The 19781-nt window shown below is 40.3% G+C and overlaps 1 protein-coding gene across 2 annotated transcripts in view; it reads left to right on the top strand.

Annotated features, from left to right (window-relative positions):
- Positions 1–19781, top strand: part of mrps27 (mitochondrial ribosomal protein S27) — a 218909-nt gene that overhangs the window by 133946 nt on the left and 65182 nt on the right. For both annotated transcript variants that reach the window (XM_072257947.1, XM_072257946.1), the window contains exon 4: positions 2333–2391. In XM_072257947.1, coding sequence (XP_072114048.1) covers positions 2333–2391 — 59 coding nt within the window. The remainder of the gene's footprint in view (positions 1–2332; positions 2392–19781) is intronic.

The raw sequence follows: 19781 nt of genomic DNA on the forward strand, positions 1-19781 counted from the left end.
AAGCATTTGGCTGTAGATTCTCTGACAATGGGAAACAGTCTTTCAGCATTTATTCTGGCAAGTCCCCGAAGAATCTTAGATGTTTCAAATCTTCTAATTTCCAATGAGAAGAAATCCATTATTTCATTTTTTCCATGCAATCCCTCCATCCCTGCGATCATCCTGGTGAACCTTCCAATGATGATATATTTTTCCTTAAATAAGGTAATAAAAACCATTTGTAGTACTTAAGATGCTGTCTCACAGGGACCTCATGTAGTTGCAGGATGACCTTCCTGTTTTTATACTCCAACCCATTTGAAAGAAAAGTCTCTGCCATAATCTGCTACATTTTTCATGCATGAGAATCCCCAAGTCTTTACTGTTTTCTGCAATCCTTATCCGTTTGAGTAATAACCCTTCCTTCCAAAGTGAACAACTTTACAATTCCAACATTTCCAACTTTTGCCGCTACACTGCGCATTGCTTGCAAGTGATCCCCTTGTGCGCTGCTTTTGCTTGATAGCCTATCATCTTATTTATTATCTATTATATATCATTCCAATATATCACTTAGAATACATCAACTCCTATCTTGTGAAGTAACCTTTTGTGAAGTACCTGTATGTCCATTGAAATTATGGTTCAGACTTCATTGTTTTTTAGACCACAAGACTATAAGATATAGGAGCAGAATTAGGCCATTTGGCCCATCAAGTCTGCTCAGCCAATTTCACCATGGCTGATCCAATTTTCCACTCAGCCCCAATCTTATCCCTTCTTCCTGTATCGCTTCATGCCCTGACCTATCAAGAATCTATAAATCTCTGCCTTAAATATACCCAAAGATTTGACCTCCACAGCTGACTGTGGCAATGAATTCCACAGATTCGCCACTCTCTGGCTAAAGAAATTCCTCCTCCTCTCTGTTTTAAAAGGACACCCTTCTATTATGAGTCTGTGTTCTCTGGTCTTAGACTCTCTCACCATAGAAAACATCTTCTCCTCATCTACTCTATCAAGCCCTTTCACCATTGGATAGGTTTCAATAAGGTCACCCCTCATTCTTCTGAATTCTAGTGAATACAGGCCCAGAGCCACTCTTCATATGACAAGCCATTCCATTCTGAAATCATTTTTGTGAACCTCCTTTGAACCTGGTCCAGTTTCAGCACATCCTTTCTAAGATAAGGAGCCCAAAACTGCTCACAGTACTCCAAGTGAGGCCTCACCAATGCTTTATAAAGTCTTCTTTTAATCCATAGGGGTGATTTTGGGCACAGTGCAGGAAGATAGGTGTCATGTTAGGTTTTGGGGACAGTGATGAGAGGGAGTGAGTGGTCAAGGCCAGGATCCAGTGCTGGAGTCCAGGTTGGAGTGCTCTGCAGTTGAAGGCCGATGATCCCCAGGGATCAGGTCAGTAGGTGCAGAGGACAAATACAAGCAATCCCCATAGTCCACCATGGTTGGGAGCCCCTAAGGACGAGGGCTGATGATCCCCAAGTTTGGCTGGTCCTGGGATCGGAGGTCCATGCCAGGCTCAAAGTCTCATGATTGGCACATCCTGGGGTCAATACTGGACGTCGACGACCGAAGTCGGTGAGTCCAGAAGTCAGAGGCCCAGTGTCTGAGAGTGTCCAAGACTCCAGCGGCAGCCTGTCCTAGGGTATGTGTGTGTGTGAGTGGCTGGGACGACAATAGTAAAACAGCTATTTTGCTGCTGTTGTTTTGTATTTTTGTGTTCTGCTGAACATTGTGGGCAGTGAAGTGTATGACGACCCTTGCTGGCTGCACCATCACATCCTTTGTCTGAGTTGATTGTTAACACAAATGACGCATTTCACTCTATGTTTCAGTATAGATGTGATAAATTAATCTGAGCCTTGTCAAATGCCTTTTGAAAATCCAAGTATATTACATCTTATGTTTCCTTCTATACAAGTAGTTTAGATCTAATGGTTCCCCTTTATCTACTCTGGATGATACTTCCTCAAAACACTCTTGATAAGTTTGTCATGCCTGATATTCCCTTGGTGAAATCATGCTGAATGCTGACTCTGCTTGATCAGAGTATTGCTCTCTCAAATGTTATGTTGTACTATCCCGTTGATAGGATTACTGTTTAAAGTGTCTGGGTGGACTTTAACCATGTGCCTCATTATAAGCGCTTCTACAAAACTAAAACATCACTGATCCTGGAATTCTAGTATTAAACAGAAAATGTTTTAAGCACTCACTAAATCAACTGGTGCCTCTGGAATGAGAGAAACAAGGTGAGAGCATCAGAGTGTCTCTTATCAGAGCATTATAAAATACTTTTGCTGTAAATTCATATTTTTTTTTATTTCTGTAGTTTATTGACAACATTTCCACAAGAGAAGAGATTGACCAAGCTGAATATTATCTTTACAGGTAAGTATATTTTCTTGTTTTGCTAAGTTTCTTGCAGAGCTGTACTATAAACAAGCAGAACTTTGTTTTATTCTATGCCCGTTGGCTTAGATCAGATGAGCTAAATGGCCTGCTTTTAGCTGAAAGTAATTGAGCAAAGGCATGCGTCTCAAATAGCCTATGACAACCAAGTCCAACTTCTGGCATTCATGTGTGGCTTAGCTGCTAAGCCCAGCGGAACTGTTTCCACTGACAGGAGAAGGAGCAAACATGGGTCACTGGCACCTAAAAACCAGTCATTTTGGGCAGATGGGGCTCGTCAGCTGTAGTTGGCAGCTCATCTCAGAAGGAAAACTAATCTCAAACCTCCACTATCTTGTAGCCATACCCAGTCATGGGGAAGGCTTCAGGAGTAAACCCCAAGGGAAAGCCCAGAGCTGGAGTCCCTACATTGAGTTCAGTGCTGACTGCAACTCCTGTGACGCTGCAGTGCAAAACTGTATTGGACTTTGCCATTCCTTTGAAATCATCAGTTGTGTGGAGAGGGAGAGCCTGCTGCATAAGCAATGGCTTGCTCTGCATATCATACTGCCCTGGCTTGCATGGACAACTAGGACGCAATATTCATGGTCAACCCTGATCAATGGAGGGCCTAATTGAGCAGGTTTTGGAATGAGATGCTAAAATCAAATCCTGTTTTTCCATAATTATAATTTGATTTTATTTTTCATTATTATTTTGCAGTGCAGAAGGGAGGGTGGAAAAAGAGGAGAGCGGTAGTGATAGGGGACTCAATAGTTAGAGGTATAGATAGTGTGTGTAGGGTAGCACTTTGGTTCCAGTGATCATAACACCATTAGTTTCAACTTGATCATGGATAAAGATAGATCTGGTCCTAGGGTTGAGGTTCTAAACTGGAAGAATGCCAAATTTGAAGAAACGAGAAAGAATCTAAAAAGCATGGATTGGGACAGGTTGTTCTCTGGCAAGGATGTGATCAGTAAGTGGGAAGCCTTCAAAGGAGAAATTTTGAGAGTGCAGAGCTTGTATGTTCCTGTCAGGATTAAAGGCAAAGTGAATAGGAATAAGGAACCTTGGTTCTCAAGGGATATTGCAACTCTGATAAAGAAGAAGAGAGAGTTGTATGACATGTATTGGAAACAGGGAGTAAATAAGGTGCTTGAGGAGTATAAAAAGTGCAAAAAAATACTTAAGAAGGAAATCAGGAGGGCTAAAAGAAGACATGAGGTTGCCTTGGCAGTCAAAGTGAAGGATAATCCAAAGAGCTTTTACAGGTATATTAAGAGTAAAAGGATTGTAAGGGATAAAATTGGTCCTCTTGAAGATCAGAGTGGTTGGCTATGTGTGGAACTAAAAGAAATGAGGGAGATCTTCAATGGGTTTTTTGCGTCTGTATTTACTAAGGAAACTGGCATGAAGTCTATGGAATTACGGGAAACAAGTAGTGAGATCATGGAAACTGTACAGATTGAAAAGGAGGAGGTGCTTGCTATTTTGAGGCAAATTAAAGTGGATAAATACCCAGGACCTAACAGGGTATTTCCTCGGACCTTGAAGGAGACTAGTGTTGAAATTGCAGGGGCCCTGGCAGATATATTTAAAATGTCGGTGTCTACAGGTGAGGCGCCGGAGGATTAGAGAATGGCTCATGTTGTTCCGTTGTTTAAAAAAGGATCGAAAAGTAATCTGGGAAATTATAGGCCGGTAAGATTGATGTCAGTTGTAGGTAAATTATAGGAAGGAGTATTAAGAGACAGGATCTACAAGCATTTGGATAGACAGGGACTTATTAGGGAGAGTCAACATGGCTTTGTGCATGGTAGGTCATGTTTGACCAATCTATTGGAGTTTTTCGAGGAGGTTACCAGCAAAGTGGATGAAGGGAAGGCAGTGGATGTTGTCTACATGGACTTCAGTGGTAGTAGAGGATTGCTTCTCAGAGTGGAGGCCTGTGACTAGTGGTGTGCCACAGGGATCAGTGCTGGGTGCATTGTTATTTGTCATCTATATCAATGATCTGGATGATAATGTGGTAAGTTGGATCAGCAACTTTGCTGATGGTACAAAGATTGGAGGTGTAGTGGACAGAGGAAGGTTTTCAAAGCTTGCAGAGGGATTTGGACCAGCTGGAAAAATGGGCTGAAAAATGGCAGATGGAGTTTAATACAGACAAGTGTGAGGTATTGCACTTTGGAAGGACAAACCAAGGTAGAACATACAGGGTAAATGGTAAGGCACTGAGGAGTGCAGTAGATCAGAGGGATCTTGGAATACAGATACAAAATTCCCTAAAAGTGGCGTCACAGGTAGATAGGGTCGTAAAGAGAGCTTTTGGTACCTTGGCCTTTATTAATCAAAGTATTGAGTATAAGAGCTGGAATGTTATGATGAGGTTATATAAGGCATTGGGGAGGCTGAATCTGGAGTATTGTGTTCAGTTTTGGTCACCAAATTACAGGAAGGATATTAATAAGGTTGAAAGAGTGGAGAGAAGGTTTACAAGGATGTTGCCGGGACTTGAGAAACTCAGTTACAGAGAAAGGTTGAATAGGTTAGGACTTTATTCCCTGGAGCATAGAAGAATGAGGGGAGATTTGATAGAGGTATATAAAATTATGATGGGTATAGATAGAGTGAATGCAAGCAGGTTTTTTCCACTGAGGCTAGGGGAGAAAAAAACCAGAGGACATGGGTTAAGGGTGAGGGGGGAAAAGTTTAAAGGGAAAATTGGGGAGGGGGCTTCTTCACACAGAGAGTGGTGGGAGTGTGGAATGAGCTGCCAGACGAGGTGGTAAGTGCGGGTTCTTTTTTAACATTTAAGAATAAATTGGACAGATACATGGATGGGAGGTGTATGGAGGGATATGGTCCGTGTGCAGGTCAGTGGGACTAGGCAGTAAATGGTTCAGCACAACCAAGAAGGGCCAAAAGCCTGTTTCTGTGCTGTAGTTTTTCTATGGTTTCTATGGTTTCATTTCCTTTCCATTCCCTCCATGCATAACATTTTAAACCTGCCTGGTAGCTTTCAGTTAACAGCTAACTATTTTAACTTGTTTACAAGAATGATAGTATGGTGGGTTCTTAATAATGAGGTAATCTGCAAGTCTACGGATCTTTCCGGCATCATTGTTCTTGATGTCCTTTAATAGTGAAAGACACAGAAATGACTTTGTACTTGGTCCACATTAGTCTGAATGTCCATCTCAGTGTTAAAGAGTTTGTGGTGTTGTGGAGAAAGAATGTGTTGGCTCTTTTTATTTTAACTTATGAGTATTAAGTACTTGTGTCTGCAAGAAGCCACAGGGAGGATGACACTGGAATTGCAATTGTTTTATTATCTGTCATGTGTACTGAGGTATAGTGAAAAGCTTGTCTTGCATACTGTTAATACAGATCAAATTACTACACATTGCATTTAGATAGTACAAAATAAAACAATAGCAGAATGCGGAATAAAGTGCAACAGCTACAGAGAAAGTGGAATGCAGGTAGACAATAAAATGCAAGATCATAAGTGAGGTAGATTGTGAGGACAGGAGTCTGTCTTATCATACTAGTGAACCATTCATGTTGCGTGATTGTATGCATGTGTTTGTAAATGTATTATACAAGAGTGACTAGGACCTTAAAGCAACTGACTGATCATGGTATTCCAGTGAAATTGGCACTCTTGTCCTCAATAATGGAGATAGTGGGTTGGGATTGGTTGTTGAACTGCCTATGATGAAGAACTGTGCACTTCATGATTGGTGAAAGCAGTGATTGTTTAGGCTGGTGGATATTGTATCAATCATGTGGGTAGTCTGTTCTGGATTGAGTTGAGTTTTGAAAAGCTACACTCATCCAGGTGGGTAAAAGAATATTCCAACATTTTCTTGAATTTTGGCTTTACATGGTGGAAAATCTGAAGTTTTAGATTAGATTAGATTATGAGGACATGCAGTCCTCTTTTATTGTCATTTAGTAATGCATGCATTAAGAAATGATACAATGTTCCTCCAGTGTGATATCACAGAAACACAAGACAGACCGAGACTGAAAAACTGACAAAAACCACATAACTATAACATATAGTTACAACAGTGCAAGCAATACCTTAATTTGATAGAAGAACAGACCATGGGCATGGTAAAAAATGTCTCAAAGTCTCTTGAAAGTCCCAACATCTCACGCAGATGGTAGAAGGAAGAAAACTTTCCCTGCCAGGAGCTTCCAGCGCCGCAAACTTGCCAATGCAGCATCCTGGAAGCACCCGACCACAGTCCGACTCTCAGTCTGCCCGAAAACTTCGAGCCTCCGACCAGCCCTCGACACCGAGCACTATCTCTGCCGAGTGCTTTGAACCCAGCTCCGGCCGCCAGCAACAGGCAAAGCCGAGGATTTGGGGCCTTTCCCTCCGGAGATTCTCGATCGTACAGTAGCAGCAGCAGCAAACCGGGCACTTCAGAAGTTTCTCCAGATGTTTCTTTGTGCTCCTCACATCCGTCTCCATCAAATCAGGATTGTGTACGGCCCCCTATTTACCAAATACGATATCATTTCACCAGAGAGGCCGCGCGCGCTGCGTCACGTCGCCATCTTCTCCTCCCTCCATCAGGAATATCAAGAGATTAGTGACTCCTCCAAGGATTTCCAGTCTCTAGTACTTGTAGTCACACCATTTACATGGCCTATTCTGCTGAATTTATGATTAATGCTAACCATCCTGTCCATATTGCCTAACATTTATACAGTGCAAATGTTATGCTGTACATCAGTCCATGCCTGATTGTTGCCAGTTTGACAATTTCTGTTCAGTGCATTCTATATAATATGGAGATGTCCAGTAAATAAAAATGCCATCCAAAAAACAATCAGTCACCTTAAAAGAGAAAAACATACTTCTTATTAAACTTCAAACTAGACCTGAAATTATGCTTAGAATTTTGTCATTTGGGGTGAGAGATTGTGATCGATGGGAGTCTGTGTTGTATGTCCTGTGGGCCTTGGTTAGCCTTTCCATAATCAGGCCAAAACTAATGGAGTCAGGTTTGAAGTTGTAAACTTGGGAAAAATTTCAACCAAACTTTGCAATAGCTAAAATTTACTCCAAAAATTATTCTGTCTGGTAGTATAGTGTCAGTATCTCTGCTTTTGATTGAGACGTATTAGAACTCATATTTCTGAATCAGGTTTATTATCACTGGCACGTGACATGAAATTTGTTAACTTTAGCAGCAGCAGTACAATGCAATACGTAATATGGAAGGAAAAAAACACAAAATAAAATAATAATAATAAATAAGTAACTCAATCAATTACAGTATACATATATTGAATAGATTAAAAATTGTGCAAAAAACAGAAATACTATGTATTAAAAGAGTGAGGTAGTATCCAAGTGTTCAATGTCCAGTTAGGAATCGGATGGCAGAGGGGAAGAAGCTGTTCCTGAATTGCTGAGTATGTGCCTTCAGGCTTCTGTACCTCCTACCCAATGGCAACAGTGAGAAAAGGGCATGCCCTGGGTGCTGGATGTCCTTAATAATGGACGCTGCCTTTCCGAGACACCACTTCTTGAAGAAGTCCTGGGTACTTTGTAGGCTAGTACCCAAGTTGGAGCCGACTAAATTTACAATCCTCTTCAGCTTCTTTCGGTCCTGTGCAGAAGACCCCCCCCCATACCAGACGGTGATACAGTCTGTCAGAATGCTCTCCATGGTACATCTATAGAAGGTTTTGAGTATATTTGTTGACATACCAAATCTCTTTAAACTCCTAATAAAGTATAGCCACTGTCTTGCCTTCTTTATAACTGCATCAATATGTTGGGACCAGGTTAGATCCTCAGAGATCTTGACACCCAGGAACTTGAAACTGCTCACTCTCTCCACTTCTGATCCCGCTATGAGGATTGGTATTTATCCTTCCAGAAGTCCACAATCAGCTCTTTCATCTTACTGACGTTGAGTGCCAGATTGTTGCTGCAACACCACTGCACTAGTTGGCATATCTCACTCCTGTGGACCCTGGACAGTATGGTACTGGACAGATAAATGTGGTGAAAAACTGAAATCTTCATGCTAGTGAGTCTTACTGCTGGGTCATTGATCAAAAGCAATGACATGTCTTCAAAAATAATTTCAAACAGGGAAGTCAGTGATATGCTGAGAAGTTTCTTGTCAGGGCTTCACCGATAAGTAAATATTGTTAGAAACAATTTTTCATTTCCTGTGTACATTGCATTCTTAGTTGATGGAGATTAATGGAGCAGATATATTTTTGATATTCTGTTATGCAGAGTTTGCTAGCTTTTTTATAAGGTTTATCATCATTATGACATTTTTATGAGATGAGGAAGGAGATACAGGAGTCTGAAGACTCAACGATTCAGGACAGCTTCTTCCCCTCTACTGTCTGATTTCTCAATGATTCATGAATCCACAAACAGTACCTCATAACTTTTTGTACTATTTGTTTTTGCAATTTATAGAATGATATACTTTGCAGTGATCTGCTGTGGCAAAACAGATTTCATATCATATGTCTTTCAGTTAGTCCTGACGAAGGGTCTCGGCCCGAAACGTAGACTGTACCTCTTCCTATAGATGCTGCTTGGCCTGCTGCGTTCCACCAGCATCTTGTGTGTGTTGCTTGAGTTTCCAGCATCTGCAGATTTCCTCGTGTTTGCATTCATATCATATGTCAGTGATAATACTTATAATTCTATAAAATTAATTTGTATAGGTTTGCAATGTATGCTTAATTTTATGAGGAAAAATTAGCTTTTCCATGGCAGTTTAAACTAAATGATAGATTTTCAATAGAGATTAAAAAATCTAGAGGCTATGGAATAGCTTTCTGCTGATAAAGAGTCCAATGAGGCGGCATGAACTTCCACAGATTTTCTTTCTGACAGTGATAATTCTGATTGCTGAATCTGGGCTGGATTAACTGGACCAAGTACAACTTCCCATTTGAGATCAGTGGGAGAAATCAATTGCTGGAAGAAAGATATTTTTATAATTTTATTTAATTTAGTTATTTTAAATGTTTCCATTAGCTTTTGTTTTATCTTTATCAATGCTCCAAACCATTGTGAAATTTTAGTTTTGAAATCTATAATCAATCTCAAAGATATATAAGCCTCTTAAAATTATTTAAATATACCAATAAATATAAAACAATTCAAATATATTTAAATGAGCTTTCTCCTTGACAATATGCAACGTTAATTCATGTTGATTTCAATTCTTTGAAAGCATAAGAAACTTCAGGAAAGCAGTTCATATAATACTAAGAGATGTTGATGTGGATTGTGCAGTCTGAACATGCTAATTCCTTTCATTCTTAGACTTTTTTTTAATATTGAGGTGCATTGGCTTGCACAGTACCAATTAATAGGTTTCTCATGTAGTACATTACTTTCCTGCATTGTTACATCTATTCCACATTTTCATTACACAATTGCAATACTAACCTTTTTAACCATTACTTTTAGCCAAAAGAGACTTATTTGTCTTGATGCCAATTCCTGAATAAAATGGGGTTGCCTTAGATTTAAAATGAGAGCTATTTAAATGGTAATCAGTGGTGCTGACAATTATGATTAGATTTACTCTAAAAATACTTAAGTATTTATGGAGTAGGTTGCTGTGCAAAATCAGCAAGATGACATTGACAGTTTTCCAATTGTGCCTTAATATTTGGAATAAAGCATTGGTATGATGAAAGATTTAACTAACCTGGTACCAAGGGGAGAGACGATGTTGGAAATTTAATTCATGTTTAGCAGATATAGTAAAATACTTATAACTGCAGTGTGCTACATGATGAAGCAGGAAACTCATCATTGCTACTTTATAATCCTAACAAAAATTCCTGAAATTTTGGTACTAATGCAAATTTGAAACCCGTGGCTGATATAAATCAGGTGCAGTTGGAACCGCATTAGCACTTTGCAGAGCACTGGAGGAAATTTCATCACTGAGTTACTATAGCAACCACTCACCTCATCACTCTGCTCAGCGTGGCTAGCCTATCATCATTTCAGATTCCATATGACATTCTACTTGTAAATCAATAAAAATACATTTTATATTTTTAATATCTTGTGTGTACATCTTTTATCAATATATGCTAAGAAAGACTACTTCAGAAAACTAATACAGAATATTTCAAATCCACTTTCTTTTGCTTTGAATTTGTATGTTTCATGGATAGATGTTTCAGGCTCTGTATAAATAGAAAAATCATGTTAGTGTTGCTAATAGCAAACATTGTGGCCATGGGTCTCCTATGGATGTTGCATTGCTGAAACAGTATTTTTGCTATTTTCTCCATTGAGCTTATGGACCTGATATTTTGCTGGAGCAAATAATTGTGTTGTAGTTTACAGTTGTATTCTGTGACTGAAAGCCCTGACCTGATTTCTCTCCTTCATTCTCCCTTTTTGACAGTTTCCAAATTTAGAAAACAGGCTATCAGGCTTTCTCCTTTGCAGAGGCCATGTTTAAGCGCCTGAGACTCCTGATGTGAAACAGTCACACTTTACCTCCCCCCCCCCATTTAATTCTTCCATTTTCTCTGTCTGCTTAAAATTAATGAGTTTGATTGCACTAATGAACTTCATTGTTGAGGCCCTTGTGCTTGCCAAATTGCATATAACGAGGATAGGGTGTAGTATAATAGAGCAACAGTTTACATAAATGTGTTTGAGAGAGGAGAAGGAGAGAGCCATACGTCATCCCAAGCCTGTTCCCTGAACTCTCCTTGCTCTTTCAAACTTCCAGTTGCTAGTTTCTTGCCCCATCATAATTCCACCACTAATTGAATATAGTAATCAAGAAGCAAAATAACACAGAAATCTAAAATAAAAATGGAAAATGCTGGGATTACTGGACAGTCTGTGGGAATTTTTACAGAGAGAAACTGAGTCAACATTTGAGATTAATCACTTTTCATGAGGACTAAGAATGCTGTTTTACAAAAAGTCTCACTGTAAAACTATTTAATATGTTACATTTCCTGAACAATTTCCACACCCTACCAAATAGTGCACCTGATTCAAATAATGTTGCCTTTTTCTGCAGACTAATTCTATGCTCTCACCATGACTCATTATTTGCTGCAATGCAATATTAATGAAAAAGTGGCAAATTGCATCCTGTTCTTAATGCATAACTTAAGGTTTTGTAGTAGAAAATGAGCTGGTCTACAAAGAGGTCTTTTCTGATCAGCAATAGAATTTTGCTTTTCTTTCTAAATGATTTTTATATTGTTTCAGTGCAGCATTTTGCATGTGTCACCTATTACTGCTTCTGTAGCACCACCTCTCCATCCTGCAAATGTGCTACTGCTATTCAGAGCTACTGTCCCAAAGAAACTGTGAAAGGTAATATATATATTTAATGGAAGCCTCCTTTTGACTGTGTTAGAAAGTCAGCCTGTAGTATAATGTTTCTTTCAGAGAGATATAGATATTTGTAAAACGTTGCCTGTCGTTTCAGCGAGGGTAAACCCATACAAAGCTGTGGGGCTGGACAACACACCTGGTCAGGTGCTGAGGAACTGTGTGGTCAGCTAACAGAGCTCTTAACAGACATCTTTAAAATCTCTCTGAAACAGTCCCTGAAGGCTTCAAGGTAACCACCATCATTCCAGTGGCCAAAGAGAACAACAGTAACTGGCTTAAATGATTGGCACTGACTTACACTAACTTCATCAAGCAGGAAGTGTTGTGAGTGGCTGGTAATGGATTGTATAAAATCCCATCCTGCAGCTACATTGCATCCAAGCTACTGAAATAGTTCACTGACGATGCCATAGCCTAGGCCCTCCATTCCGCCCTGTCCCACCTAGACTTCAGCTCAGCATTTAACTTGATCATCCATCGGAGTATGGTGGATAAACTGTCCTTGTCGGGATTCAGCACCTCCCCTGCAACTGGATTTTGGTCAACTGGACAGAAAGACCCCAGTTAGTCTGAGATGGCAGCAACATCTCAAGCTCCATCACACTGAGCATTTGGGGGGGTGGGGGGAGCAATCCAAATCCAATCCACAGCACCCTGTTGCTGCTCTTGCTGCAGACTCACGACTGCACTGCCAGATCAGCTCAATCTACATAGATACAAATTGTATCAGCAACAATGATGAGTCAGCATACAGAGAGAAGGTAGAAAGGCTTGTCAGATGGTGTGACAACAACAGTCTGAGTCTCAGTGTGGACGAGATGAAAGAGATAATTGTGAGCCTCTGGACGGCACAGGTTGACCACTCTCCATTGCACATCAATGGCTCTACTGTGGCGAGTGTGAAGAGCGCCAAAAGGTTCTATTTTAACTTCATCAGTTCACAGGACTTGTTTCCAAAATGCATCAGTCTTGTTTAGATGTTCCTTTGAATCTTTTGAATAGAACATTTTGGCCGCAATGAGCAAAGGTATGTTTGGAGAGAAAAGGGTGCAGAATTTCATGAAAAGAGTCCCTCTCCAACTGTTAAGCACGTGGGTGGATCGATCATGCTTTGGGCTTGTGTTGCAGCCAGTGGCACGGGGAACATTTACTGGTAGAGGGAAGAATAAATTCAATTAAATACCAGCAAATTCTGGAAGCAAACATCACACCGTCTGTAAAAAAGCCGAAAGTGAAAAGAGGATGGCTTCGACAACAGGATAATGAACCTAAACACACCTCAAAATCCACAATGGACTACCTCAAGAGGCGCAAGTCAAAGGTTTTGCCATGGCCCTCACAGTCCCCCGACCTAAATATCTTCGAGAATCTGTGGATAGACCTCAAAAGAGCAGCGCATGCAAGACAGCCCAAGAATCTCACAGAACTAGAAGCCTTTTGCAAGGAAGACTGGGCGAAAATCCCCCAAACAAGAATTGAAAGACCCTTAGCTGGCTACACAAAGTGTTTACAAGCTGTGATACTTGCCAAAGGGGGTGTTACTAAGTACTGCCATGCAGGGTGCCCAAACTTTTGCTTTGGGCCCTTTTCCTTTTTTGTTATTTTGAAACTGTAAAAGATGGAAATAAAAGAGTTTTCTTGCTTAAAATATGAAAGAAATGTGTCACCTTTAACTTTATGCCTTTTGGAAATCAGTTCATCTTTTGCTCACTTAGCTATTCACAGTAACATAAATTTTGACCGGGGTGCCCAAACTTTTGTATGCCACTGTAAAAGGATACCAAAAGTTTTTTTCAAGTATACCTGTATAAAGAGTAAAAGAGAGTGAAAGTGGATATCAGACTGCTGGAAAACAATGCTGGAGAGGTAGTAATGGGCAACAAGGAAATAGTGACAAACTTAATAAGTATTTTGCATCAGTCTTCACTGTGGAAGACCCTAGCAGTATGCTAAAATTTCAAGAATATCAGGGAGCAGAGGTGAGTGTCGTTGCCATTACTAAGGAGAAGATGCTTGGGAAGCTAAAGGTCCAAAGTTAAACAAGCCACCTGGACCAGATTGGCTACACCTCAGGGTTCTGAAAGAGGTTGGTGAAGAGATTGTGGAGGCATTAGTAATGATCTTTGAAGAATCACTAGATTCTGGAATGGTTCCAGAGGACTAGAAAATTGCAAATGTGTCGCCACTCTTTAAGAAGGAAGGGAGGCAGAAGAAAGGAAAGTATAGTCCAGTTAGCCTGACTTCAGTGATTGGGAAGATGTTGGAGTCTATTATTAAGGATGAGGTTTCGCAGTACTTGGAGGCACATGATAAAATAAGTCAAAGTCAGCATGGGGAAGTCATCCTTGAGGGGAAATCCTGCCTGACAAATCTATTGGAATTCTTTGAAGAAATAACTAGCAAGAGGCAAAGAGTGAGGATAAAGGGCATCTTTTCTGGTTAGCTGCTGATGACTAGAGGTATTCCGCAGAAGTCAGTATTTTTTATATTCTCTTTCTTTTCATGTTATACATCAATGATTTGGATGTCAGAATTTATGGCTTTGTGGCCAAGTTTCTGGATGATACAAAGTTAGGTGGGAGGATGATACTGCTGAAGAGCAGAGAGCCTGCAGAAGGACTGAGACAGATTGGCAGATGGAATATAGTGTAGGGAAGTACAAGCTCATGCACTTTGGTAGAAGGAATAAAAGTATGGACTATTTTCTAAATGGGGAGAAAGTTCAAAACTCAGAGGTGCAAAGGGACTTGGGAGTCCTCATGTAGGATTCCCTGAAGGTTAACTTGTAGGTTGAGTTGGTGATAATGAATGCAAATGCAATGTTAACACTCATTTCAAGAGGACTACAATATAAGAGGAACAATGTAATGCTGAGGCTTTATAAGGGATTGGTCAGATATACGTGCTATATTGTGAGCAGTTTTAATGTGTGCTGGCATTGGAGAGGGTCTAAAGAAGGTTCATGAGATTGGTGGGGGTGGGGGGGGGGGGCAGAATCTCTTTGAAACTATCAAATGTTGAATGGTCCAGCACAGTACCTATAAAAAGTACTCCCCCTCCTCCTTGGAAATTTCCATGTTTTATTGTTTTACAACATTTGATCACAGTAGATTTAATTAGGCTTTTTTGACACCAATCACAGAGAAAGATTCTTTTGTGTCAAAGTGATATAAATTAAATACAAATATAAAACACGAAGTAATTGATTGCATAAGTATTCACCCTCATTTAATATAATACATCAAATCATCACTGGTGCAGCCAATTGGTTTTAGAAGTCACATTATTAGTTAAGTGGAGATTTCTTTTTGGAGACCTGTGTGCAGTCAAGGTGTTTCAATTGATTGTAGTAAAAATACACCTGTATCTGGAAGATCCAACTGTTGAGTCTGTATCCTGGCAAACACTACACCATGAAGACAAAAGAACACTCTGAGCAACTCCACATAAAGGTTATTGAAAAGCACAAGTCAGGAGATAGATATAAGAAAATTTTCAAGTCACTGAATATCACTTGGAGTACAGTTAAGTCAATCATCAAGAAATGGAAAGACTATCATGGCACAAGTATAAATCTGCCTAGAGCAGGCCATCCTCAAAAACTGAGTGATCATGCAAGTAGGGGACTAGTGCGAATGCTACCAAGAGGCCTATGACAACTCTGGAGGAATTACAAGCTTCAGTGACTGAAATGGGAGAAAACTGCACGTACGACAACTTTTCACCAGTTGCAGCTTATTGGAGAGCAGCAAAGAGCAGGCCACTGTTGGAAAAAAAAACTCATTCACGTGAAACTCACATGTAATGCCCTGGAGTGGCGACGTCAGAGTCCAGACCTCAATCCAATTGAGAATTTGTGGCTGGGCTTGAAAAGAGTTGCTCACTCATCATCACCATGCAATCTGACAGGACTTGAGCAGTTTTGTAAACAAGAATGTGGAAAAATTGCAGTGTCCAGATGTGCAAAGGTGATAGAGACCTATCCACACAGACTCAAGGCTATAATTGCTGCCAAAGGTGCATCTACTAAATATTGACTTGAAGGAGATGAACACTTATGCAATCAATTATTTTGTGTTTTATATTTGTAATTAATTTAGATCACTTGGTAGAGATCTGCTTTTACTTTGACATGAAATAATCATTTTCTGTTGATCAGTGTCCAAAAAAAGCCAAATTCACCGTGATTCAATGTTGTAAAACAATACAACATGAAAACTTCCAAGGGGTGGTGGGTAAATATTTTTTAAATGCACTGTAGATAGAGTGGATGTGAGGAGGTGCATTTAGGATCAAGAGGGCTTTAAGAAGAGAAGATTTACAATTTTTGGCTTTATAATCAACTGTTTTGTTTTGGATTAGCTCAATTAAATTTGTGTTTTTGGGTATTTCTGAGAGCAACAATGAATTATGATAGAATTCACGACAGTCAAATGGAAGCAAATACTTAATAAGAGAAGGATGCCTAATCCTACAAATATTACATCCTTACTAACATGTTATTTTTAAACTGAAGGCATGTCATAGTAAGCTCTTGTGATCAAAATGCTGAAGACATTAAATGTAAGTGACTGAATTCTTGTTTATATCTCATTTAGAAATTGGAAACAGTCTGGAGATACGGTTTACTGAAAAGCCAGAGGCATAAATAATCATGACCTTTTAAATAACCCAGTTAAGATACAGATAAACCAGTTATGAACCTGACTGCTTGGTCAAATTTGCTTCAGGCTTTTAACCTCAGAATTGTCTGAATGCAACTTCAGTCTGCTGTTAACTGGTGTTTGAGTTGGAAGCCTTTTTGTATCCATCACATGATGTAAATGCAGTAGGGATGTGTATGTTTTGTACTATGTATAGGTCATCTTCACCTTTAACTGTAATTACCAAGCCATGTTGACTATGGCCAGGTTTAATGCTGTATCAAATATATTCATTGTTTTTTGCATATCTAACACTGCAGACTTCTCAAAATTATAAAGAACACTGTCAGTACCAAGATCCAGTTATAGCTTTTGCTCAATATAGTGAAGAATATTAATTGAAGTATGGTATCCACTTCAACATGGTCAAATGCAAATTATAGCACCTTGTACCCTGATCCTTAATGTGTCACAGGCCCAACCTGGGAAGGATATCCATTGAAACATTTTATTTCTATGTAGAGACATAGAGTCTTAGAACACTGCAGCACTGAAACAGGCCATTCACCCATCTAGTTTGTGCCAAACTGCATGGTCCTATCAACCTGCACCTGGATCATAGCCCTATATACCCCTCCTGCCCATGTTCTTATACAGACCTTTTAAATTTTGCAGATGAACTCTCATCCACCACTTTTGCTTTCAGCTCATTCCTCATTCGCACTATCTTCTGAATGAAGAAGTACAGTACTCTCTCCAGTTCCCCTTAAATATTTCACTTTTCACCCTTAACCTATGACATCTGGTTCTTGTCTCACCCAACCTTGGGGGTGGGGGAAGCAAGCCTGCTTGCATTTACCCTGTCTGTAGCTCTCATAATTTTGTATACTGTCAAATCTCCCCACATTCTCCTATGCTCCAGCTAACTAACTCCTAACCAGTTCAACTTTCCCCTAAAACTCAGGTCCTCAAGCCCCAGCAACATTCTTGTAAGTATTCTCTGTACTTCTTCAATGTTATTAGAAGCATAGAAACATAGAAAACCTACAGCACAATACAGGCCCTTCAGCCACAATGCTGTGCCGAGCATGTACTTTAGAAATTACCTAGGGATACTCATAGCCCTCTATTTTTCTAAGCTCCATGTACCTATCCAGGAGTCTCTTAAAAGACTACGTTGTATTTGCCTCCACCACCATTTATTATTGAAGTCTTTCGTGTAGTTAGGTGACCAGGGCTGCACGTAATACTTCAAATTTGGCCTTACTAACACCTTACATAACTTTAACATTAGATCCCAACTCCTGTACTCAAAACTTTGATTTATGATTATCAGTGAGCCGTAGCTGAAAGAGGATCATATTTGGGAGCTTAGCATCCAAGGATACACATTGTTTCAAAAGGACAGGCAGGTCGGCAGAGGGTGGGTGGCTCTGCTAATAATGAATTAAATCCTTTGAAAGAGGTGACAGGATTGGAATATGTAGAATCCTTGCGAGTGGAGTTAAGAAACTGCAAGGGTAAAATGACCCTTTTTCATTGAAACCCATCGAATATGGAAAGGCGTAGATAGAGGATGTGGAGAGGATGCTTCCTATATTGGGTGAGTCTAGGACCAGAGGGTATAGTCTCAGAGCAGAGGGACATCCATTTGGAACAGAGGTGAGGAGGAATTTCTTTAGCCGGATGGTGGTGAATCTGTGGAGTTCATTGCCAAGGCCGTCTGTGGAGGCCAAGTCATTGAGGGTATTGTATTTTATCATTAAATTATATACAGGTTTCCCCCGCCATCCAAAGGTAGAGCGTTCCTATGAAACGGTTCATAAGCCGGAATGTTGTAAAGTGAAGAAGCAATACCATTTATTTATATGGGAAAAATCTGTGAGCGTTCACAGACCCAAAAAATAACCTGCCGAATCATGCCAAATAACACATAAAACCTAAAATAACAGTAACATATAGTTAAAGCAGGAATGATATGATAAATACACAGCCTATATAAAGTAGAAATACTTTCCTACAATCATTGCCGCACTGTTCTCCGTAGCAAAAATCTCATGCAAGCGCTCTTGGCAGAAACACTCTCTCCAGTAGCCTTTAAGCTATGAAGCTGTCAAATCATACCAAATAACACATAAAAATACACAGCCTATATAAAGTAGAAATAATGTATATCACTTACCGGAATCGGGAAGACAACGCTGAGCACACTGATGATGGTGTGTTAGGCTGAGTCGTCGGAGGTTGGGGTGGTGCAGTGGTCCCTAACCTCTGGGCCACCGACCGATACCAATCCGCGAAGCATGCAGTGGTGGCCGGGACGCACCCAGCACATCTTTAAGAAAAAAGCCAAAATAAACAAGCTAATTAATTAGGTGCCGCCCAGCACGTAAATGTGGGCTTAGATCAGAGGTGACGCAATTGGCAATCGCCTCTGATCTGGGCCGACATTTACGTGCCAGGAGCAACCTAATTAATTAGCTTGTTTACTTCAGCTTTTTTCTTAAAGATGTACTGGGTGCGTCCTGGCTACCGCTGCGTTCTCCGCGGCCCAGGGGTTGAGGTGGTGGGACACCGAGGTGTCATCTCATCATTGTCTGTTTCCATCAGGGCAGGCAGGTCATCTTCTTCTATGTCTGCCTGCCTCGATGTTGAAGGTCGAGGTTCGTCGTCTGCTGTGGCTGATGTGGAAGGCTTGAAAAATGACAGTATGCTTGACTGCTTAGCCTCGCGCATTTTTCTATCATACAGTTCTTGTAAACACTCAAACCATCCTGCAAATATGCCCTAAACCTATGTACCCTTTCAAATTTAAAGTCAAATTTAAAGATCATTGCAGCGAAAATCTCATGCAGTTGCTTCACATTCAGTTCCTGGACAGCTTCACATTCAGTTCCTGGACAACTTCACTTTTGGTCCGTTCGCTACTGCATTTGGTTTTGATTGTTATCCTTCCCTCTTCCAATTGCATCAGCTCTTCATCTATCAGTTCTTGGTCATGGGATGCCAAAAACTCTTCAACATCATCTTCATCAACTTCCACAAGCCAAACTCACTTTGTCCTTACATTGTTCACCACGATCGAAACGCTTAATTATGTCTAGTTTTACGCTAAGTGTAACACCGTTACGAGCTCTCTTAGGCTTTTCTGATACCTTAGAACTCATCTTGTTAACAGCTGCTCACAGGCACGTGCTTAAGCAATGCCGACTAGAATGCAGTTCCGGGGGAGGAGCTTGGCTGCTTGGGGCGCGTGCTGCCTTTTATCGCGTGCTGCTTTTTTCGTGCGCTGCCTTTTTTCGTAACAGTGAAAACATCTTCTGTTAGCGAAAACAGGTAACTAATGTAGGTCT

Source organism: Mobula birostris, chromosome 5, assembly GCF_030028105.1.
Source record: "Mobula birostris isolate sMobBir1 chromosome 5, sMobBir1.hap1, whole genome shotgun sequence".
NCBI classification, from domain to species: domain Eukaryota; kingdom Metazoa; phylum Chordata; class Chondrichthyes; order Myliobatiformes; family Myliobatidae; genus Mobula; species Mobula birostris.